Source organism: Sarcophilus harrisii, chromosome 3 (assembly GCF_902635505.1).
Source record: "Sarcophilus harrisii chromosome 3, mSarHar1.11, whole genome shotgun sequence".
In the NCBI taxonomy this organism is placed as follows: domain Eukaryota; kingdom Metazoa; phylum Chordata; class Mammalia; order Dasyuromorphia; family Dasyuridae; genus Sarcophilus; species Sarcophilus harrisii.
In genome coordinates this window covers 431,110,039-431,136,491 of record NC_045428.1, presented here as the reverse complement: position 1 = coordinate 431,136,491, position 26,453 = coordinate 431,110,039, and the positions used below count along the sequence as shown (strand labels likewise).

At 34.0% G+C, this 26,453-nt stretch overlaps 1 protein-coding gene across 2 annotated transcripts in view; it reads right to left on the bottom strand.

Annotated features, from left to right (window-relative positions):
* Positions 1–26,453, bottom strand: part of LOC116422995 — a 302,761-nt gene that overhangs the window by 80,994 nt on the left and 195,314 nt on the right. For both annotated transcript variants that reach the window (XM_031963688.1, XM_031963689.1), the window contains exon 3: positions 22,148–22,288. In XM_031963688.1, the coding sequence (XP_031819548.1) occupies positions 22,148–22,288 (141 nt within the window). The remainder of the gene's footprint in view (positions 1–22,147; positions 22,289–26,453) is intronic.

Below are 26,453 nucleotides of genomic sequence, written 5' to 3'. Positions count from 1 at the left end.
TCACATGTGAATGGGAGAGAAAAAGGGTGAGGCAGTAAGTATTTGTATAGTGTCTCCTAGGTACCAGATACTGCATTAGTGCCTCACAAATAGCACTCAATTTATTCAGCTCCAGAGCACCCAGGTTCACCTCAACCTGTGGTGAGGAACTAGTAGAAAAATTTTGCTGGAAAGTCAAATATAGAATTGTTTTTATTCAATAAGACAAATATTTATTAGTGAAGGGGGATATTTATTAAACAATCTTATGCTATGCTATGTCTCTGATAAGTGATAGAGACACAAAGTTTAAAAATGAAAATGAATAAGCTCTCAAAATGTCTATAAACCTTGGGTACAATAAATAAATACATAAATAAAATGATTTGTGGCAATAACAATAATGGTTAGAGCTATAATTTACATAGTAGTTTAACATGAGAAAAATCCTTTAGTGAGGTTATGTTAAGGGCAAAGTAGAGAATCTGATAAAGTATTCTGGTGATTTAAGAAAAGAGAGATCATTTTCATGTAGAGGAATCAAGAAAGACTTGGAGAGGAGATTCTTGAGCTGGACCTTGAAAAATGTAAGGTGTATCAAAATTCAAAAGCAATTAATTGCAATTAATTCAATTTAAATTGTGAGGATCGATGTTTTATAGAATATCATTAGCAAAAACATTCAAAATGGAAGTAAAGCACAATAGTGACTTTTAGTATCTTCTTATTTTTCTACAAAAGATTTATCTTAAAAATGGTAAGTAGGATGATTTCAGAAGAAACCTGGAAAGACTTACATGAACTGATGCAAAGTAACATAAGCAGAACCAGGAAAAATGTATGCACAGAAACAGAAACATAGCATGAAGAGCTGTGAATGACTTAATTCTCAGCAATACAAGGATGCGCAATAATCCCAAAGGACTCATGAAAAAAAAAAATTGCTATCTACCTCCAGAGAAAGGATTGATGTTGTCTGAATACAGACTGAAGCAAACTATTTTTTATTTTATTTTTACTTTTAACTATCAATTGTACAAAATATTTGGGAATCTATCTGCCAAGGGAAAGTCAGGAACTATATAAGCAAAACTACAAAACACTTTCCACACAAATAAAGTCAGATCTAAGCAACTGGAAAAATATCAAGTGCTTGTGGATAGGTCAAGTGAATATAATAAAGATGACAATACTCCCTAAATCAATTTTTTAATTTAGTGTTATACCAATCAAACTCCCAAGAAACTATTTTACTGAGCTAGAAAAAATAACAATAAAATTCATCTGGAAGAACAAAAGGTCAAGAATTACAAGGGAACTATTGAAAAAAAAAAGAATCAAAGGAAGGTGGCCTAGCCCTACCAGATCTAAAACTATATTATAAAGCAGTGGTCATAAAAACCATTTGGTACCCACTATGAAATAGACTAGTTGATCAATGGAATAGGTTAGGTTCACAGGAGATAACAGTCAATAACTATAGTAATTTAGTGTTTGATAAACCCAAAGATCCCAACTTTTGGGATAAGAATTCACCATTTGACAAAAACTGCTGGGAAAATTGGAAGCTAGTATGGCAGAAATTAGGCATTGAACCACATTTTTAATACAATACACCAAGATAATGTCAAAATGGGTTCATGACCTAGGCATAAAGAAAGAGATTATAAATAAATTAGAGGAACACAGGCCTGTGGAAGAGGAAAGAATTTATGACCAAAGAAGAACTAGAGATCATTACTAATCACAAAATAGACAATTTTGATTATATCAAATTGAAAAGTTTTTGTACAAACAAAACTAATGCAGACAAGATTAGAAGGGAAGCAATAAACTGGGAAAATATTTTTACAGTCAAAGATTCTGATAAAAGACTCATTTCCAAAATATATAGAGAATTGATTCTAATTTATAAGAAATCAAGCCATTCTTCAATTGATAAGTGGTCAAAGGATATGAACAGACAATTCTCAGATGAAGAAATTGAAACTCTTTCTAGCCATATGAAAAGATGTTCCAAGTCATTATTAATCAGAGAAATGCAAATTAAGACAACTCTGAGATACCACTACACACTTGTCACACTGGCTAGAATGACAGGGAAAGATAATGCGGAATACTGGAGGAGATGTGGGAAAACAGGGACACTAATACATTGTTGGTGGAATTGTGAATACATCCAACCATTCTGGAGAGCTATTTGGAACTATGCTCAAAAAGTTATCAAACTGTGAATGCCCTTTGATCCAGCAGTGTTACTACTGGGCTTATATCCCAAAGAGATCTTAAAGAAGGGAAAGGGACCTGTATGTGCACAAATGTTTGTGGCAGCCCTCTTTGTAGTGGCCAGAAACTGGAAACTGAGTAGATGCCCATCAATTGGAGAATAGCTGAATAAATTGTGGTATATGAATATTATGGAATATTATTGTTCGGTAAGAAATGACCAACAGGATAATTTCAGAAAGGCCTGGAGAGACTTGCATGAACTGATGCTGAGTGAAATGAGCAGGACCAAGAGATCATTATATACTTCAACAACAATACTATATGATGATCAATTCTGATGGACCTGGCCATCTTCAGCAATGAGATGAACTAAATTAGTTCCAATGGAGCAGTAATGAACTGAACCAGCTATATGCAGCGAAAGAACTCTGGGAGATGATTAAGAACCATTACATTGAATTCCCAATCCCTATATTTTTGCCTGCCCACATTTTGGATTTCCTTCACAGGCTAATTGTACACCATTTCAGCGTCCGATTCTTTTTGTACAGCAAAATAACAGTTTGGTCATGTATACTAATTTTGTATTTAATTTATACTTTAATATATTTAACATCTACTGGTCAACCTGCCATGTAGGGGAGGGGGTGGGGAGAAGGAGGGGGAAAATTGGAACAAAAGGTTTGGCAATTGTCAATGCTGTAAAATTACCCATGCATATAACTTGTAAATAAAAAGCTATTATTAAAAAAAATTTTTAAAAGTTATGTCAATTTAAAAAATCTGTAAGCAAATTTATATTATTGAATAATAGAGTACCAATTAATTAAAATTTAAAAGGGACTTTTGAAGGACCCACATCTACAAAAATATTTATAATAGCTCTTTTTGTTTTGACAAAGAACTGGAAATTGTAGGGACACCCACCAATTGGGGAATGGCTGAACAAGTTGTCTATGAATATAATGTAATCCTATTGTGCTAAAAGAAATGATGAACTGGTGAATTTCAGAAAATCCTGGGAAAACTTATACAAGTTGGTGCTGAATGAAGTAAGAACCAGGAAAATAATGTACACCATAACAGCAACATTTTGCGATGATCAACTAAGATAGACTTAGTTCTTTTTAGCAATATAGTGATCCAAGACATTTCCAAAAGACCTGTGATAAAAAAATGTCATCTACATTCAGAGAAAGAACTGTGGAATCTAAAAGCAGATGAAAGTATAAATTTGCTTTTTATCTTTTTTTCTTGTTTTTTTTCTTATTTTCATGCTTCTTTTACAACATGTCTAATATGAAAATGTTGAACATGATTTAACACATATAGCCTATATTGGATTGCTTGCTGTCTTGGGGAAGGAAGAGGAAAGGGAGTGAGGGAGAAAATTTCGGAACTTCTTTCCAAAGAAAGGTTTTTTTTCAAAACCTTACAAAAATGGATGCTGAAAATTATCTTTACATATAATGAGAAAATTATAATATAATATAAGAAACTTTTGGATACTGTTACCTTAACCTAAAGGGGTATCCATAACGATAATGATTTCTGACACACTGGAAAATCCTCTAGTGAGTGAGCTGTACTGGGTAAGGAAGATCTGTCAGCATTACAATGAGTTGCTAATTGCTCTTCTTCCAAGTAGGGCTTATCTGTCTATTTTATTATAGCTTGAGTCAACTAAGGTACACAATATATTAAATTAAAAACCCCCAATTTTTTTCTAGAATCAAGCAATAACTTGGCATATGAGATTCTATTTCTTCTTGTGCTTAATTCTATTCCTGTCAGAAAAGAGTTTGTTTTTAGAATTGTTTGTGTAAGAAGAAGACTATCATTAATGGCTACAAAATAAGCCCTGAGCATCACAGAAAGATCAATAAGTTAGTTGAGAAATGAAAAAAAAGAAGCCCTTTGTGAAAATGACCCAATTTAATAAAGATGACATTGTAGAACTGATGCAAGGAAAAAATAATGTTTTATTAAAGAATTTTTTTCTTTTATCAAATTTCACAGCCTTAAGAGATATATACTTTTTCTCTTGCTTTTTTCTGTCAGTGAATTTAATGAAATGAATTTGCTTTCTTCTTCTTGAATTGATGGAGTAGTTGGTCGACAGGCATTTATTAATCACTTACTAGGCACCAAGTATTATGATAAGCACAAAAAATACAAAAACAAACAAACAAAAAGCAAGAAGCATCCCTGTTCTCAAGGGCTCATATTCCAATGGGGGAAACAAAATGTAAATAACTAGGAATATATAAGATAAATATATAGAGAGTAGATAGAAGGCAACCATAGAGAGGAAATACTAATAGCAGGGGAAACAAGAAAAGGACTCATACAGAAGGGAGATTTAATCTGAATCTTGAAAAAAAATTGGGGAATCTAAGGAGGAGAAGTATGGCAGAGCATTCTAGAAACAAAGATTTTCTAAAAGAAATTTGGTGGTATAGGATTGTCACTCTGGAGAGAGACTAGGGTTAGATACATAGATTTGGGAATCAACCACATAAAGAAGCTAACTAAATTCATCAGAGTTGATGGGATTAGACTAGAGATTAAAGAGAACAGGACCCAAGAGAGAGGCTTAAAAAATATCCCCATATGTTGATATAGATACAGAATGGGCAAATGATAGGAAGAGAATCAGGAGAGAGCAGTTTCATGAAAGCCCAGAGAGAAAAGAGAATCCAGAAGGTGAGTGGCTGGGTCAAATTCTGCAGAAAGGTCAAGAAGAATCAGGATTGAGAAAAGGCCATTAATTTGACAATTGAGAGATCAGTGGTGACTTTGGAGAGAACAGTCAATGGAGGTGCCGTTTTTAAAAAATCTTTTTAAAAAACTTTTCTTTTAAAACTCATTTTTTCAATAAACAAAAATCTGTTTTGTCTCTTGAAACCTCCTCTTCCCACTGAAAAATAAAGGGAAAAAAACCCCTTTGTAACAGATATGCATACTCAAGCAAAACAACTTTTCGCATTGGCCATGTCTCAAAAATATATGTTTCAATCTGCACTCTGAGGCCAACACCTCTCTGTCAAGAAATAAGTAGCATGTTTCATGGAGATAGCTTTGTTAAAAGGTCTAGCAAAAAAGCGAAGGGAATTATGGGAAGAAAGCTACTATTGATGGTAGTAGAAGCAAATTAAGATTTTTTTAAAGGTCATAGGCATGTTTGTAAGCAGGCAGGGAAAAGCCAGTAGATAGGGAGAGGTTGAAGTAGAAATATAGTGGAGGAAATCTGTTGAAGGATACAAGGGGGGTTGAGATCAAAGGTGCATGTAGAGAGATTGGTCTCAACAAGAAAAGAACTACCTTTTTTCCAAGACAAGAGTGAAGGAGATAGTTGAGAGAACATGTATGAGGTGAGATAAGGGGAAGCTCTAGTTGAATGGTCTCAATTCTTTTTCCTAAAAAAATATCCTCAGCTGAGATGGGGGGGGAGACTTGAGCGCTGAAGAGGTGTCAAATAGAAGATATAAAGCATAGTAAATCAACTAGGGAAGACAGCTTTGCAGCAGTGAGGACCCAGTTGAAATTGGCTGGCATAAATATGCAGTGGACCCTGTCAGCAAATTTTCAAGATTTCTTCCAGCTCTGTTCAGCAGCAAAATAAATAGGACTAAAGGAGAAGGATGGAGAAAATGATCTGTGACTGAGATTTGTCAAGGAGTGATCCATTCTAAGATAAGAGTGCAAGGAATTTTAAAGTTGAAAGTAATATAGAACTGAATTGGTGTTAAAATATGGGGGAAAAATATAGGTAGTACAGGGATGAAGACCTAAAGAAAAACTGAAAGATAGAGAGATTAGAGGTCATGATGAAGATGTAGAACAATGCTGGGGATTTGAAAATAAAGGATTATATTGATAGAGAAATTGTTGAGATCATGAACATGGAAGTCAAAGACTTATGGCTGATGATAAAATCAAGTATATGAATATCTCTGTGTGTATATGTAAGATAAAGTGGATGAATAGGTCATGGAAATTGAGCAGATTGAGAATGTAGATAGGAAGAGTATTTGAGGGGGCACAATATTTACTTAGTGTGAGGGAAGAAGCTAAAAGAGAGAGAAAGATTGAGCCAGGCACTGAACTCATTGAGGACAAAAGGAAAATGCCTTAGTAATCAATATATAATGGTCACCAGGATCTTGACTTGATGAAAAATTTGGATATTGTGAACATCAAAGGAAGAGAGATGGTTGAGTGATGGTGGTGGCAGAGATAGAGAGATTGAGAATAGAAATGGAGAGCAGGGAATATTCCAGCTCTCCCACTGTGACTAATAAATCATGAATAAGTATTGGATTTTGAGAGTAGTGTCATTAGTATAGAGTCAAGACTCCTTATGTCAAGTTAATTCAGCTATGGGAGTTACAAAGAAAGGGAAGGGGGGAATCCCAGCTATCTTAATGTGCATATATGAGAACAATTATCAATAAACAAAAATTGCCTAAAATAAAGTGGATATAATCCCAGAGAAAAAGAGAATGATTAAGGAGGATTAAGAAACTCTTCTTAAAAGATGGTTAGACTTTAGCTGAGACCTGAAGGAAGTCAAGAAAGCCAGGAAGCAAAGTGAGAAAGGAGAGAGTTCTAGGCTTGGAAGATAGCCAGTGAAAATGCCCCAAGTCAAGAAAGGGAGTGTTGTATGCAAATACTAGTATGGAGGACAGTGTCTCCGAATTTAAAAGTATATGGCAGGAAGTGGCAAGGCAAGGGAAGTGTAAGAAAAGACTGGAAATAATATAACATATTTGGGAATCTATCTGCCAAGGGAAAGTCAGGAACTATATGAACAAAAACTATAAAACACTTTCCACACAAATAAAGTCAGATCTAAACAATTGGAAAAAATATCAAATGCTCTTGGATAGGTCAAGTGAAGATAATAAAGATGACAATACTACCTAAACTAATCTATTTTTTTAGTGCTATACCAATCAAACTCCCAAGAAACTATTTTACTGACCTACAAAAAATAACAAAATTCATCTGGAAGAACAAAAGGTCAAGAATTTCAAGGGAACTAATGAAAAAAAATCAAATGAAGGTGGCCTAGCTGTACTAGATCTAAAATATTATAAAGCAGTGGTCATCAAAACTATTTGGTATTGGCTAAGAAATAGACTAGTTGACCAATGGAATAGGTTAGGTTCTCAGGACAAAATAGTCAATAACTATAGCAATCTAGTGTTTGACAAGCCAAAGACCCCAGCTTCACTATTTGATAAAAACTGCTGGGAAAACTGAAAATTAGTATGGCAGAAACTAGGTATTGACCCACACTTAATACCGTATATCAAGATAAGGTTGAAATGGGTTCATGATTTAGGCATAAAGAATGATATTATAAATAAATTAGAAGAACATAGGATAGTTTACCTCTCAGACCTGTGGAGGAGTTAGGAATTTGTGACCAAAGAAAAACTAGAGATCATTATTGATCACAAAATAGATAATTTTGATTATATTAAGTTAAAAAGTTTATGTACAAATAAAACTAATGCAGACAAGATTAGAAGGGAAGCAATAAACTGGGAAAACATTTTTATACTCAAAGGTTCTGATAAAGGCCTCATTTCCAAGATATATAGAAAATTGACTCAAATTTATAAGAAATCAAGCCATTTTCCAATTGGTAAATGGTCAAAAGGACATTTTTCAGATAAAGAAATTGAAACTATTTCTAGTCATATGAAAAAGTGCTCCACATTACTATTGATTAGAGAAATGCAAATTAAGACAACACTGAGATACCACTACACACCTGTCAGATTGGCTAGGATGACAGGAAAAAATAATGCTGAATGTTGTAGGGGATGTGGGAAAACTGGGACACTACTACATTGTAGGTGGAATTATGAATGAACCCAACTATTCTGGAGAGCAATTTGGAACTATGCTCAAAAAGTTATCAAACTGTGCATACCTTTTTACCCAGCAGTGTTACTACTAGATTTATATCCCAAAGAGATCCTAACGAAGTGAAAGGGACCCACATGTGCAAAAATATTTGTGGCAGCCCTTTTTGTAGTGGCTAGAAACTGGAAACTGAATGGACGCCCATCAATTGGAGAATGGCTGAATAAATTATGGTATATGAATGTTATGAAATATTATTGTTCTATAAGAAATGACCAATAGGATGATTTCAGAGAGAGACCTGGAGAGACTGGCATGAACTGATGCTAAATGAAACGAACAGAACTAGAAGATCATTGTACACGGCAATAACAAGACTATGAGAGGATCAATTCTGATGGACGTGGCTCTCTTCAAGAATGAGATGATTCAAAACAGTTCCAATTGTTCACTGATGAAGAGAGCCATCTACACCCAGAGAGACGACTGTGGGAACTGAGTATGGACCACAATACAGCATTTTCATTCTTTCTGTTGTTGTTTGCTTGCATTTTTGTTTTCCTTCTCAGGGTTTTTTTTTTTTTTTTCTTTCTAGATTTGTTTTTTCTTGTGCAGCAAGATAACTATATGAATATGCATATATGTTGGATTTAACATATATTTGAACATGTTTAGAATACCGGCCATCTAGGGGAGGGAGTGGGGGGAAGGAGGGGAAAATTTGGAACAGAAGGTTTTACAAGGGAGAGTGTTGAAAAATTACCCATTTTGGATTGTTTTGAGGTCTAAGCTTGAGGTTCACTATCCTGGTAGATGGAGATATTGGATCTTGTGAAACCCAAAGAGGACTACTTCATAGACAGCAGAAACAGGCAAGGATATATGCATAATGTGTTGAAATCAATTTGAATGGAGAGCAAATTGTTACGTTTTTAGTATGAGTATTAATATCTCAGAAATCAGCAGACTAATCAATGGAGATTATTAAGAATGCAAATTAAAGCTAAAATGTGCTATGGTCCCCTTCTCCAACTTCCTTCCCCACTCTTTGCTGGTTTATAATCCAGTCCATGAATTGAATTGGATTCCAAGTCCAAGTTCAATTCCATGGATGGAAATGGAATCCAGCCCAATCTAGATATATAGAACCCTAATCAGAAGGCTAGAGGTCTTCCTTTGTCTTAACCTTGCAAAACCTTGTATTCCAATTTTTTTCTCCTCCCTTCCCTCTACTCCCTCCCCTAGACAGAAAGTAATCCAATATAAGTTAAACATTTGCAATTCTGTATGTATTTCCATACAATTCCATACAAGAAATACTACACAATAGTACTACACAAGAAAAATCAGATCAAAAAGGAAAATGCTATACAAGAAAAATCAGATCAAAAAGGAAAAAAAAGAGAAAGAAAACAAAACGCAAGCAAACAATAACAAAAAAAAGGTTAAAATACTATGTTATGATCCACACTCAGTTGACTCTCCATCACAAGTCTATTGGAATTGGCCTGAATTAACCTTGTTGAGAAGAACCAAGTCCATCAGAGTAGACTGTCACAATATCTAGTTGCTGTGTACAATGTTCTCTTGGTTCACTTCACTTCACTTAGCATCAGTACATTTAAGATTCTTTGCGGCTTTCTGAAATCATCCTGCTGATTGTTTCTTATAGAAGAATATTTCATAACATTCATATACCATAATTTGTTTAGCCATTTCTTAACTGATGGGCATCTACTCAGTTTTCAGTTCCTTGCCACTACAAAAAAAGACTGCTACAAACATTTTTGCACATGTGGATCCTTTCCCCTTTTTTATGATATGTTTGAGATGCAGGCCAAGGAGAGATACTGCTGGATCAAAGGGTATACATAGTTTGATAGTCTTTTGGGTATAGTTCCATATTGCTGTCTAGAATGGCTAGATCAGTTCACAACTCCACCATCAATATATTAGTGGCCTAGTTTTCCCTCATCCCCGCCAGTATTTATCATTATCTTTTCTTGTCATCTTAGCCAAGCTGAAAGGTATGTAGTTGGAGATAGGAATCCTGATCTCTTGCATTGAATCCTGAGGCTGGAAGTGGCCCTGGCTCAGAGACCAAAGGAAAAAATACAGGCACTGATGTATTAGATATTGCACTAGATCCGGTGTCCAGAAACTCACTTTAAATTATTTCTCAAACATTGATTACCTAAGTGATTCATTTAAGTTCTATCACTTCTAGATTCCTCGTCTATAAGACTGTGTTCTGCCGAAGAGTTTCTCTTTTGGGAAAAAAAATAGCACGTGGATTGTTTGTTTCACCTCAATGCATCTCATGTGTCTGTGACACAGGTGACATGAAGCTTCAACATCTGTGCATAGCTATCACCATTTATGAGTAATCTTTGATAACTGTGCCTTCATGTTCAGAAGCAGCTATGAATGTTGGACAGAGGAAGAAGAGAAGACTGCACAGATTTGGAACCTGAAAAGAAAACTAGATTCTCTTGCTCCAAGGAAAGGTAATGAGGACAAACATGGCATAAAATTCAGTTACCACACTGATGGTAAATTTTTCAACTTGAAAAGGCTACAAGTCAAAACTAAAGCAGAGTGCATAACTTTTTTGTTTGCAGATGATTGTGCACTCAACGAAACCTCTGAAACTGAGATACAATAAAGTATGAATTGATTCTCTGCTGCTTGTGCTAATTCTGGCCTAACAATTAACACTAAAAAACCCAAATCAGTATCAATCAGTACTATATCATACATATGTGGAACCATCAGTTATAGCAAATGGAGAAGTTTTGAATGCTGTGGATAACTTCACTTACCTTAGCAGTATACTTTTCAGGATGTCTACATTGATAATGAAGTTGACACATGCATTGCAGAGCTAGCTCAGTGTTTGGGAGGTACCAAAGGCAAGTGTGGGAGAGGAAAGAACTTAGACTATCAAACTGAAGGTCTACAAAGTTGTTGTGTTGACCTCATTGTTGTACGCCTGTGAAACTTAGACAGTATATCAGTACTATTCCAGGAAACTGAATCACTTCCATTTAAATTGTCTTAGGAAAATTCTGAAGATGACCTGATGGGGTAAGTAGTAGACAATGAGTCCTTTTTTGAACTAAACTGCCAAGCATTCTAACTCTACTGAAGAGAGTACAAATTTTGGGGGGCTGTCCACATTGTCCACAAAAGCCAAATGCATGCTTGCCAAAAAGACTATTTTATGAACAACTCACATAGGCAAACATTCATAAGGTGGTCAGAAAAAGCAATACAAGAAAACTCTTAAGGTCTCTCTTAAGAATTTTAGAATTCTTATATGGGATATAAGAGACACTGATTTAGGACTGTCCTGTATCCTTAGAAAAGATGAAATAGATGATTTCAGATGAAACTAGGAAAGCTTTTATGAACTGATGAAGAATGAACTGCATAAAACTAAGTTAACAAGTTATACAAGGAAAACAACTTTGTCAAGAAAAACACCTTGAAAGACTTATTACTGCAATAATAAATGTGTCCACAATCCTTAGGGTAAAACATTATTTACCTACTGTCAGAGATGAGATGAAAATAAAATGGAGAAAATACATACATTTTCTAGTGTGGCCAATGTGGAGATTTTTTTTTTTTTTTTTTTTTTTGCTTAATTAAGCATGTTTATGATAAAGTAATTTTCCCTCCAAAATTGTTGTTTGATGGGGGTAGTGGAAGAAAAAGACTATAAGTGAATGAAAAATAAATAAAAAGTTTATTATTTTAGAAAAATCAAGTGTATAAAAGGGTACAGAAATGGCATAAATAAGTAATATTGCATAAGCTATTCAATACTGTCACATTGTCCGCCAATTTTCCTTAACTGTTTCCTTTTATCAGAAAAAAAAAAAAGTTCAATGGAGGAAGATATGGAACACAGAATATCAGGAAAGTATCATACTTTTTAAATAATAAAAGGCATAAATAAAATTTAACTGAATAATTTGGGGATTCAATTCTTTTGTCTATATTTTTATTAATGATTTCACCTGTTCCCATTGGTTAAATTCCATGTCAATGATTCCCAAATCTATGTATTCAACTTTAATTTATTTCCTGAATTTGTCTGAACTATATACCTTCCTTCTAGACATTTCCACTTAGATGTTACATCGGCATCTTAAACTTAACATGTCCCAAACTGAATTAACCATCTTTCTCCTTCAAACTTCCTCTTTTCCAACTTTCCCATTTCAGTTGAGAATAACACCATGTTCCAAGTAATCAAAATTTGTAACTTGAGTCATCCTTGACTCTTCACCATTCACTCCATCATATCTAGCCACTTGCTATGGATGCTTGACAGGATGCCATTTAAAAAAAAATCAGTGATTTGGAAAAAGTTATAAATGGCATACTTATCAAATCTACAGATAACTCAAAGCTAGGAAGGATAGCCAAACAACCAAATAACAATCAGAATCCAAAATGATTTTGACAGACTAAAATATTTCAAATTTAATAGAAATAATCAGAAGATATGGCTGTGTTCAAATATTAATTCAAAATATGTTTAATGTGAATTTGCTAGGAATCAACTTGTATGAAAAAGATGAGGTTTGAATGGACTTCACACCAGGTGATTTCAATATGGGTTATCCCAGCTTTCTAAAGCTGGTTTTCATTATATTTATGTCAAGAAAAGTTTAGTATTCAAAATACAGGAGAGAGAGAACCTTTTTCATAATTAGTTATTCAAAAGTAGAATAGACTCAAGTCTTGGGAAGTAGTTGTTTCTTCCATACTGGATATCTCCAAGAAAAACTTTGATAATTACTTTGTCAGATATGTTACAGAAAGAATTGAACAGATGGACTTTATAATCCATTCCAACTCTGAAATTCTATGCTTCATGCCTTGTGGAGTCTTATATATCACCTTTTGCATTGTCCCTTTATATCTACATATATGGCTACTATCTTTTGTAATCTCGTAATTGTTGTCCCTGCTACCAGTCTTTCCCCTCTCAAATCTATCCTTTACCTAGTTGCTAAAAGAACCCCACTCCAATACAGGTCTGATCTTAGAAATTAGAAAGATCTGGCTTCCAATGATGCCTTTAGACACTTTCTAGCTACAGGTTCTTTTTTATGCTCGACCTCTTTGGCTGTCTAGAGAACCCTGTGGACCACTCTTCAGAATTATGTTATTAAATGCATAAAATAAGATATACAGGATTACAAATGAAACTAATCATTGAAATATAGTAAAAAAAATATTTTTTAAAAACAGGTTCACAAATGAGCAGAACAAGGAGATCATTATACAAGGCAATATCAAGATTATAGGATGATCAAACTGATGGACATGACTCTCTTCAACAATGAGATGATTAAAAAACAAACAAAAACACGAGATGATTCAAACCATTCCAATTGTTCAGTGATGAAGAGAGCCATCTATACTCAGAGAGAGTACTGAGGGAACTGAGTGTGGTTCACAACATAGCATTTTCACTCTTTTTGTTATTTGCTTGCATTTTATTTTGCTTCTCTTTTTTTTCTTGTGCAGCACAATAACTGTACAAATATGTATACGTATATTAGATTTAACATATATTTCTACCATGTTTAACATATATTGGACTACTTGCCATATAAGGGCAGGCATGGGGGAAAGAGGGGAAAATTGGAACACAGGGTTTTGCAAGGGCTAATGTTGAAGAATTGCCCATTGTTTTGAAAAATAAAAAGCTTTAATTAAAAAAAAAAAAAACAGGTTCACAAGCCCCAGGTTCAGAAACTAGAAAAACACTTCTGCCATATTAAATATCATTAGCCTCATCATTACTTCATTCTCATCTAGCTTTGTTTTGCTGAAGTCATCCACACCACTTCTTCTGAATGTTCCTGTGGATGAAGAAAGCCTTTATAAATTAAGACTGCCTGAGATAACCATGAAAATTTTCTTTTCCTCTCTTGAAGTCAAGGCCATGAACAGAGGTAGCTTCCTTCTTGGTAGCTGGGACTTGTGGATATGATGGAATATTCAGGTTCTTGCTGGCAGGTGTCTAAAAAGGAATTTATTTCCTTGATTCAAAATCTTGAGCCCTGTATTCACATGGTATTATCTGATGGTCAGGAACTGAGTCTTGAATGAATTGTACTCATCATCTCAGCAAGCTCCACAGGCATTCTCCTTAATTGTGACGAATGCTGAAATCTATTTCCTGATTGCATGTTCCATATCTCTCCACATTGCAGCTTCAAAATGGTCCTGTTGTATTGCTTCTTTCCTGGCAAAGGTTCTTATTATGTAATGCAAAGTCAGATACACATGAAGGAGAGGTAGAATTGATATTTAATGAGTCCTTTCAATAATACAAAATGGACATTTTACATTCTATTCTTTCTTCTATTTTCAAACCTGACCTGATACTAAAGGTGCTTTTAATATGCTTTCCCTTGTCTCTCTAATCAAAGAACATAGATCTTAAACCTAATTACATGCAGCCAGATAGTTCCAGGATGTTTACTTATTCATGCATTTACTGGATGTATCCATTTCCAATAGCTTTGGGATATCATTATAGATGTAATAACTCTCACTGTATTAGTAAAATTGTTGTGCTTAGGCTAATGATGCTTCTGGATATAATGTATTTGTTGAACTAATCCACAATGATTTTGGCAACATAAACTAACCTAGGTATATTAAGACCTTAAGGCTGCCTAAGTGCTTTGGTTAAAATGATACAACATTACTTGGTTCATAGCATAAAAATGTCCGATGCTTTAGTCATTCACAGCTAACTGGTGACTAACCATTAGGCTATTGATGTTTTCTAGAGAAATCAGAATGCCAATATATTGAAAGTAACTTTTATCATCACTCCATTGGGTAAGTGAATTTTATTTGTCTTTGCCTGTCCTTTCATTTCTTTTTCTTTTTCTGAGTCTGACTTCAAAACTTATCATTCAAAACTGAAACTGCTTTTTCCAAAGTAACCAATGATCTAATTGCCAAATCTAACAGCCCAAAGACTCAAATCTTCTTTCCTTCTTACCTCTGTAGGCTTTGGCACTGTTGATCACTCTCTTTTTCATACTTTCTTCTCTATTGGTTTTTGTGATTCTCTTCTGGTTCTCCACCAACCAATCTGATTATCTTTCTCAGTTTCATTTTCTGGGTCTTCAGACCATATCTGCTAGCCATAAATGTCTCACAGGACTCTGTCCTGGGCTTTCTTTTTTTTCCTCCCTCTATATCAGCTTATTTAGTCCACATGCATGACCATGAATTCAATTACTATTACTATACTGAAGATTCTCCAATTTATATATACATTTCTAATATCTTTGCTAACTACCAATCTCACATCTGTCTATTAGACATCTGTAACTGGATCTCATACATACATATTAACCCCAACATAATTGAGACACAGTCCCAAACCTTTCTATCTTAACTTCCCCACTACTGCTAAGTTTCCCCACTAACTTGTATCTTAATTTCCTCCACTATAATTTTCCTACTCTCTCAGGTTCACAATTTAGGTATCATCATTGATTCTTTACATTCTCTCACCTCCTATATTAAATAAGTAGCAAAGCATGTCAATTTTACCTTCCTAGTATCTCATACTTGCCTCTTTCTCCTCTGACATCACTGCTGCCTGGGGCAGACATTCACCTCCTCACTCCTAGACTCTGGCAGGTCTGCTTGCCAAAAAATCTCTCTCTATTCCAATTTATTCACCCCCACCCACAAATAATCTCAAAATTAGATTGTAAGCAGATATTAAATTGTAAGCAGATATATTTTACATTATTTTATATCTCAGGGCTTTGCACAGTACCTGGCACACAGTAGGCACCTAAGTAATGTATACTGATTAATGATTTATCTTCAACTTAATTTCATCCTCTAAATGGTAAAGGAACCAACAAGGGGCAACTATTCTGGATCTGATTCTCACTAACAAAGAAAAACAAGGAAAACAAGAATTCTGGAAGACATTAACCACTAGAGTAGGTGAGTGAGGATAGGGAATCCGAGCATGGTCTGACATGCCAGTTAAGATTTTTAGAAAGCAGATTTCAAAGATTTTGGCAGAAGTATAGATAGGGATCCATAAATAAAAATTCTACAAAAGGGAATTCAGCCTATGTGGGATAAGAAATGCTTAAAAATAAAAATTCTAAAGATAGAAAGGGAAACAATTCCAAAGAAAAGGAAAAATGGAATTTTTTCTCTCAAAGATATATGTGGATACTTATCAATCAATTTAAATTAAAAAAAAAAAGAAAATAGAGGCATTGACAGTTAACACTGTATACCAAGATAAGATCAAAATAGGTTCATGATCTAGGCTTCTGCTTGAAGACTTCTATATATGAAAAACCTACCACCTCTTGAGACTACATGTACCATTTTGGGTCAGGGATAATTGTTAGGAAGTTTTTCCTGACATATATGGTACAATGGATAGAATATCAGGTCTGGAATTGGGAAGACCTGAGTTCAAATTCAGCCTCAGACTCTTACCTAAGATGATAAGTAAATTAGAAGAACATAGGATAGTTTACCTCTCAGACCTGTGGAGGAAGAAGAAATTTGTGACCAAAGAAGAACTAGAGATCATTATTGATCACAAAATAGATGATTATATTAAGTTAAAAAAGTTTTTGTACAAATAAAATTAATGCAGACAAGAGTAGAAGAGAAGCAATAAACTAGAGAAACATTTTTACATTCAAAGGTTACATTAAAGGCCTCATTTCAAAAATATAGAGAGAATTAACTCAAATTTATAAAAAATCAAGCCATTCTCCAGTTGCTAAATGGTTAAAGAATATGAACAGACAATTTTCAGATGAAGAAATTTCAGTCATATGAAAAAGTGCTCCACATCACTATTAATCAGAGAAATGCAAATTAAGACAACTCTGAGATGCTACTACACACCTCTCAGATTGGTAAAGATGACAGGAAAAGATAATGATGAGTATTGGAGGGGAATGTAGAAAAATTGGGACACTGATACATTGTTGGGAGAATTGTGAACGAATCCAACCATTCTGGAAAGCAATTTGGAACTTTGCTCAAAAAGTTATCAAACTGTACATACCCTTTGACCCAGCAGTGTGTCTACTGGGCTTATATCCCAAAGAGATCCTAAAGGAGTTGAAAGGGACCCACACGTGCAAAAATATTTGTGGCAGCCCTTTTTGTAGTGGCTAGACACTGGAAACTGAATGGGTGCTCATCAATTGGAGAATGGCTGAATAAACCATGGTATATAATTGTTATAGAATATTATTGTTCTGTAAGAAATGACCAACAGGATGAATACAGAGAGGCCTGGAAAGACTGACATGAACTGATGCTAAGTGAAACGAGCAGGACCAGGAGATCATTGGCAACATGGCAACAATAAGACTATATGATGATCAATTCTGATAGACATGGCTCTCTTCAATGAGATGATTCAAACCAGTTCCAATTATTCAGTGATGAAGAGAGCCAACTACACCCAGAGAGAGGACTATGGGAACTGAGTGTGGACCACAACATAGCATTTTCGCTCTTTCTATTATTGTTTGCTTGCATTTTTATTTTCCTTTACAGATTTTTTTTTCCTTTCTAGATCCAATTTTTCTTGTGCAGCAAGGTAACTGTATAAATATGTATACATACACTGGATTTAACATATATTTTAACATATAACATGTATTGGACTACCTGCCATCTAGGGGAGGGAGTAGGGGAAGGAAGGGAAAATTTGGAACAGAAAGTTTTACAAGAGTCAATATTGAAAAATTTCCCATGCATGTTTTGTAAACAAAATGCTATAATAAATAAATAAATAAATAAATAAAAGAAAATAGAAGATGATTCAGGCCAGTTCCAATGATCTTGTGATGAAGAGAGACATCTACACCCAGAGAAGACTATGGGAACTGAATGTGGATCACAAAATACCATTTTAATTCTTTTTGCTGTTGTTTGCTTACATTTTATTTTCTTTCTTATTTTTTTCCTTTTTGATGTGATTTTTCTTGTGAAGAAAGGTAAATGTGTGTATATATATATATATGCATATACTGGATTTAACATATATTTTTACCATTTTTAATATGTATTAGATTCTTGCCATCTAGGGAAGGAGGAGGGGGGAAGAGGAGGGAAAAATGGAACACAATGTTTGCAAGGGTCAATGTTGAAAATTTATCCATATGTATGTTTTGAAAATAAAAAACTTTAATAAAAAAAAGACAGAAAAAAGAAAATAGAAGAGGATAAATGAATATAAGATCATAACAATCATGTAAAACATATTAGGAATTCTAAAGTTCAGAATGAATTGAGGTTGGCAAGAAAAAACTAAGAACAATAAGAAGATTTTTTTAAAACTTAAATTGGGAAGAAAGAAGAGAAGAGCTAGGAGGGTCAGCTAAAGTACTGAACAATAATAGAGGCAGGATCCAAAAAGATATTAAAAGACTATAGCCATAGAATGAATCTATTAAGATGGAATTCAATTAGGGACGGTGAAAAGTGTTACAATTTCAATATTAAAAATTATCAACTTCATAAGATAAAATGGGGGAGGCATGATTAGACAGAATAATTCTGAAAACGATTTGGGGGTTTTAATGGGATGTAAGCTTATTATTAGTTAGCATTGTGAGGTGGAAGCCAGAAAACAAATAAGATTTTGAGCTGTACTAAAAGAAATATAATTTAAGGAATACAGAAATTATAGTTCCAATATACCCTGCTTTCTTAGGTCTGCTTAGAGTGTGATTTTCATTCTGGAGCATCATAGTTTAAGAAGGACACTGATTGTATAGAATGTGTCTAGCAAAGGGCACCTAGGGTAACATCTTTGAGGGGCTTGAGTTCATGACATATAGAGTAGCTGAAGGAACAGGGAATGTTTAACCAGGAGAAGAGGAAACCCTAGGATCACATGATAGCTATATTTAAGTATTTTAAAGAATTCAGTGTAGAAAAAAGATTCAACTTGTTCTATATGGCCCTGGTAAGAGTCTGAGGCTGAATTTGAACTCAGGTCTTCCCAATTCCAGACCTGACATTCTATCCATTGTACCATATATGTCAGGAAAAACTTCCTAACAATTATCCCTGACCCAAAACAGTACACGTAGTTTCAAGAGGTGGTAGGTTTTTCATATATAGAAGTCTTCAAGCAGAAGCAATTACTACAACTTATTGGTTGGTTGTGATCCTTTATCCTTGAAGAGGACCAAAAAGACATTATTATGTTACAATTAAATTATATGTCTGACTGTGGCCGAACAGACCAATACGAACTGGGAATGTTCTACTACAGATCTGGCTCAAATAGTCCATGTGACTAGTTAGAGTGCATTCTCTAGCTTTCTTCAGGTTTCTTGTCTCTGAGGCCATACTTTCCACTACATTATCCCAATAGAAAATCCATCTTATTTTATATTTGTCTTTATCCTTCTTTTCCCTATAAACATTTTCCCTTGGCAATTTCATTCCACCCAAGAATATCAATTACCTTCTCTATGCAGATGACTCCCAAATATGTGTCCTCTGGGTTGACTTCTGTGATTTATATACACATTTTCTTTTTTTTTTTTTATTATAACTTTTTATTGACAGAACATGTGCATGGGTAAATTTTTTTACATTATCCCTTGCACTCACTTCTGTTCTGATTTTTCCCTTCCCTCCCTCCACCCCCTCCCCTAAAGGGCAGGCAGTCTTATACATGTTAAATAAGTTATAGTATGTCCTAGATACAATATATGTGTGCAGAACCAAACAGTTCTCTTATTGCACAGGAAGAATTGAGTTCAGAAGGTAAAAATAACCCGGGAAGAAAAACAAAAATGCAAACAGTTTACACTCATTTCCCATTGTTCCTTCTCTGATGTAGCTGATTCTGTCCATCATTGATCAATTGGAACTGAATTAGATCTTCTATTTGTCAAAGAAATCCATTTCCATCAGAATACATCCTCATACAGTATCGTTGTTGAAGTATATAATGATCTCTTTGTTCTGCTCATTTCACTCAGCATCAGTTCATGTAAGTCTTTCCAAGCCTCTCTGTATTTATCTTGCTGGTCATTTCATACAGAACAATAATATTCCATAACATTCATATACCACAATTTACCCAACCATTCTCCAATTGATGAACATCCCACTCAGTTTCCAGTTTCTGGCCACTACAAAAAGGGCTGCCACAAACATTCTTGCATATACAGGTCCCTTTCCCTTCTTTAGTATCTCTTTGGGATATAAGCCCAGTATTGACACTGCTGGATCAAAGAATATATATAGTTTGATAATTTTTTGGGCAAATTTCAAATTGCTCTCCAGAATGATTGGATTCGTTCACAACTCCACCAACAATGCAGTAATGTCCTAATTTTCACACATCCCCTCCAACATTCATCATTATCTTTTCCTGTCATCTTAGCCAATCTGACAGGTGTATAGTGGTATCTCAGAGTTGTCTTAATTTGCATTTCTCTGATCAATAGTGATTTGCATATACACATTTTCAATTGCCTATAGGATCTAAATATCAAACCCAACAGGTCCAAATTTGATATCATTCATTGCTCATTACCTTTCTCTGTAAATCTTTTCTGAATTTTGAGTTCACTTTTTTTTGTCCATGCTGCCATCTTTCATTTTTGTAATTTTGAGATTATAGTGTGATGTCTTGTACATAGTAATTGTTCAGTAAATTCAAGTCAAGCCTACAACATTTTTAAAGCACCAATTATATACCAAACATTGTGCTAAACTCTGAAGAAACAAAGAAAAGGGGAAAAACAGTCCTTGCTCTCAAAGAGCTCATAGTCGAATGGAGGAGAAAACAAAAAACAAAACTATGTATCAAGATTTATACAGGATAAATTGGAGATAATCAACAGAGAGAAAGCATTAAGATTAAGGAGAATTAGGAAAGAATTCTTTCAGAATGTGGGACTTGAGCTGAGACTTGAAGGAAGCCAAAGAAGCCAGGAGGGAGAGTTGAGGAAGGACAGCATTATGGACATGAGGGACAACCAGTGAAAATGGCTGAGGCTAGAAAGTAAAATATTGGATTGAATTGTCAAATTGACTCTTTGACTTCTTTCACTCTCTCTCCTCTCATATTAAACAAATTACAAGGCCCTGTTGATTCAATCTCCATGATATCTCTCAAACTCATCCCCTTCTTTTTATGTGTACTTTTACTACATTTGAAGCAGTCCTCTGTGTTTGTTTCATACCTCCACTAGGTTGACTGAAGCTACTCCTCAAGAACAAGGCCTATATTATAAAATTTGATTGTATTTTGAACCTCTCCATATCTGGTATGGTATTCTACATACAATAAGTATTTAAAGTTTGCTTATGTTATATTAGAGAGTCTTCATCTAGTAACTTTATGGAATAATGTTGCCAAAATCTTTTCAAACCCTGTTGAATTTTCACAATCTTAGGCGTAAATTTCATGCCAATGAGTTTGTCCAAGGATTTCATGAACTAAGTTAAAAAACTGTTCTGGTTTTAAGGCCTGAAACTTCCTTTGCCTTAACTTCCTTCTTTGTAAAACAGCATATGCTGCATTTAAGTGAAAAAAAAAATCAGATTGTAAGATTTTAAAACATATTTAAAAAATATTTTGGAGGCTAATTCATTGAATGTTAGGGGGAAAAACCTTTCTGGAAACTAGTTCTTCAAAAGTATTGCAAATATTTTAACCTATTTTGTTATGTATTCTAAAGAAAAACATTAATTGCCATTTGGTCTATCTGAGAAATTCTAAGTTTTCTCATTCACCACTTCTCCTACTCCAAAATCTAAGCACGCATTTCCCAATTTCTTTTTTCATCCAAAAAGTTAAAAATGTCTGAGATCCTAACCTAAATTCAAAGTTCACTTTCTGGAGTTTATCATGCAGTAATTATTAGATTATAAGCTGCTTGAGGGCAGAGACTATATTGGGGAAATGCTTTATATGTAGTATTTATATTTGTTGAATTGAATATATCATATTTATTAAAAATCAAAGGAATTTTACCTGTTTTCGCCTCTTGAAAGAAGGAGTATGAGAAGGGGAAGAGCCAGCACTGAGAGCTTCTTCAATATCTAAATTTAGTTGCTCTAACTTCTTCATGACACAGGCCATAGAGTCTGACCACTCTGAACCCTCCGGTTGTTTCTAGAAGCAAGGAAAACCAGAGAGAATACATGAAATCTAAAAATATTAACTTTGTTATAAAGTTTGTTTCAAATGAACTTCTGGAGGAGAAAGAAAACTAAACTAAGAAATTGCTTGATTATTTTAGGTCAAAATATGAAATTACAATTTATTCCTAGTTCTAAACTATCTATAGATGCATTATTATTATAGCAATATTGATTTTCTACAAAACGTATTTGCTAAGATGAATATTATATGAGACTTGGTTTCAAAATTAACCTTCTCCTCTGGCTACTTTTGCTGAAAGCCATCTTCTCATCTTAATAAAGGCATACAATTTGGCTTAACTATATGCTACTTTATTTCATGGATATGTAACCCCTATGAAAGTCAGCAGAAATTCTGCCAAAGCAAGAAATACAGGATCCAAGTCCCACATCTTATGAAGGAATTTATATTATTATGTCTTCCTTAAAAATCTGTATAAGTTTTAATGAGCTGAATTCTCTTTTCATTAAACATATGTATGTTATATACTCCAGAACATTCCAAAGCTTCATGTAAGAGTTATTTTTGTGAATGATTTTGGTTGTGGGGTCTTGCAACTTTAAAATCATGACATTAGAAAGCTAAATATATCATTTTACATAATGAATAGTTGACATTTCAAAGTATCTATGACTTTTGCTTGCATAAAACTTTAATTTACATTTGAAAAGAAGTGGGCAAGTATGTATTCAGTTGTCAGATGTGTGTACACCCAAATAGGCCTCAGTTATTCCAATTCTGGTAGCCCAGAAAATATGATTAAATATATTCGTATGAATCACCACATCAAATACAAAAAAAATCAAATACAAATAACAAGAAAAGAAAGACATAGCTAAAAAAGCAAAGATGCTCTCTTTTGAGTTGCATACTGATGACAGTATTTTGGATATTTTTTGAAAACATGTCTTTACATTTATTTTGGGTGGTATTTCATATGGTATTTTTAATTCTAGGGAACAAACAATACTTATTCTTAGGACTAGTTTTTATGAATCAAATGCCAGTGAAAAAATGATGGATTTGGGAGGAGCCAATCTTTAATGACTACCTACTATATGTCTCAAAATAAGCAAGGCACTGGAAAGGATCCAAAATAAAACATAAGATACAGTTTCTGCCTTCTGTATTGTTCCCAGATTGTTTTTAGGAAAAGGAACCTGAAAGGAAGTAAAGTGGAGTCAGGAACATGATCAAGGTTGACTCCTTTATATATCTGCTTCTTCTCCAAGTCTCTGTTCCTTCAGGGTTCTCTCTCTAAAGAGAATTTATAACAATTTATATCTTCTTTCTTAAAGCTGGAAGCCAGAATATCAAGATTTCTTCTCTTCCAATTTTGTCCCTTAAACAGACTTGCACTATTGAGAAATTAACCTCTACCAGTAAAGAAAGTCTTAGGCAAATTGGTTTTGAACATCTAGTTATATCATTATTACCACCACCACCATTGTAACCACAATAATAATAATAATTGGTTTTATACAGAACTCAAAGATTTTCAAAGTACTTTACTTATTTGAATCTCACAGGAATTCTGTGAGGTTGGTATTCTAATTGCCATTAATTCCTCTTTTATAGATAAGGAAACTGAGGCTTTCAGAGAAGTGAAGAGATTTGCCTATGGTCACACATCAGTAAATGCCAAGGATGGGATATGAATCCAGGTTTTCCTGATTCCAAATCCACAACCATCTTCACTAGACCCCACTGTCTATAAAGAAGTTTGTGATCTATTTGGAGAAGATAAATTTAGCAAGAGAAACATTAAGGTCACAAGTGATAAATTGTGAGATAATTATGTCAGTTTGTCAAGAGGTTCAAAAAGACAGTACATATAAAAATAGTGAACGTTTCATGGAAGAAGTAGGACTCATTTTGGATTTTGAAAAATTATTGTGATATGACTGGGCAAATAGGAAAAGAGTGAAAAAAAAAGTTTAGAAGGGGCGACATCTTAAGTATTTAGTAGGAATTAGGCTCAACATAATACAACTTCATACCATTATCACATTATGAAACTTTAAGAAATTTATTTGCGATACAGATGAACATGATCTAGTAGATTGAGAATTCACCTGATTTGAACCTGATAAAAAACCCAAAGTTATAATAATCAAGATTAGTCTTCAAAAAAGGGATTGTTCATCAAAGGAATGTTTAATATGTTATGTGATATGCAGTTTTATGATGTCTCAGTGCCAAATCTTGTAAAATAAGTTACTGCAGAGAAAGCAGGACATACTGTATATTTTAAATTTTTTAAAGATATAAAAATGTATAAAGTTTATTATATACGTCAATAAATTTATATCATCTCATTAAATAATTCTGCTTTGAAGTAATTTTTTCTTCATTATTAAAAGTAAGCACATCAATAGGGGTTTGTGAGCAATGGTTTCAATGATTATAAACCTAGAGATTAGCATAAATCCAGATAACTAATCTTGGGAACATACTCTGAGTGAGTTTGAGTGTATGTCTTCATAATAAGGAATTAAATGTATACTACTTCCCTTACAAAATTATTTAGAGGATCAAATAAGATGATGTATATGAGTCTTGTATATCATGAAATACCACATATTTGTGCATTATTATTGATAAAACACACCTTCTTGTTCTGCCCCACCTCTTCCCTATAACAAAAATAGGAGAATGGAGAGGAAAAAAGGAAGAAAGAACTAGCTCATTGGCCTTTGCCTCAAGGAAGGCCCAAGTGAAATGCTTTGTGAAGTTTTTTTTTTTTTTTTTTTTTTACAATTATGGAAAATTATGCAAAGAATCAAAGAATGATGGGAGTGTGAATTGATGGCAATTGGCAATGAAAGTGAAGTGATGCAGGATGTGAACCTAACCAGAGAGAAATTTTTAATTCACTATGTAGTCTAGTCAGTGAGTAAAGCTTAAATGATGTTAGGGAAGGAGAGAGAAAGTTGTGGTGGAATGTTAGAAAAGAGGAAAAGAACTGCGGAATATCTAGGTAGGATCAGCTGAGGTCTTCAGCCTATACAAGCACTTTTCTTCCCGTGGGGAAGGGTTATGGTATAGAGGTTATATTCTTCAATTCATGAAATCACCTGGATTGTGTTTCTTTTGAACCACCTGCTTTTTGATTTGCTTGTAGAAAAAAATGGGAGAGTTGAATCTGAGCTCATAGATTGTATTTGAGCTCTTGGTCTAGAGAGAAAGGATTTGGGGCTGTGTGGTATTAGGGTAATTACCAATGTCAATTATCATAGTGATTAATAGGATCACGATTGTAAATTTGAAATTCAAAGTAACTTTAGTTAAATCTCATTTTCTGATGAGGAAACTAAAGCTAAGAGAGTGGAAATAAATGTCTACCCACAGTCACACAAGCAGTAAGTGGAAGAATTTGGATTTGAAACAAGATTCTTGGACTCCAAATCGATTGTTTTTTCTACTATACCACATGCTGAGTTGTATTTCCTTTTCTTTCTCTGTAATTAAAGGATTATGTACAGATATGCCATAATTGTGTGATTAAGCTCCATTAAAATAAAGCAAAGAAGACAAAGAGATGGAGTTTTCCAGTGGGTGAATACTAAGCCACTATATTAAGGAATAAATCTTTACTCACTGAAACTCTTAAGACTAGCAAAAGCAACATTATCAAATACAAAAAGGATGAATCAAAGGAGAAAAATATTCAGCTTTCTGAGAGTCATAGAGAGCTAGGTATTGCATCAAAGTGTCCTTTGGTGTTAGGTAAAACATAACCATTTGAATGAACATGGGATTGATATTTCTTGAATCATCACTGACTAGGTTTAGTAACTTGGTCAGTAGTGCCTCCTGGTGATTATATCTTTGCTATCTTCAACTTTTATTAATTAAGAATATTTTTGCTATCATTAACTATTGGAAGAGTAACATTCAGTTCAAATATACAGAAATTATATTCTGAAAGCTTTATCTCTTTATTCTACTTGACTGCTTACTACTCTAGTTTATATCTTCATTATTCTTTCATTCTTATTTTATACTTTTATAAGAAAGATGTTTTGTACCTTCAACCCAATTAAAGTAACTAACAACATTCTCTAATCCCTAATAGCTTGATTAAGTGAGAATCAATTAAATGTTTAAACTAGATATAAGCAACTAAACAGCT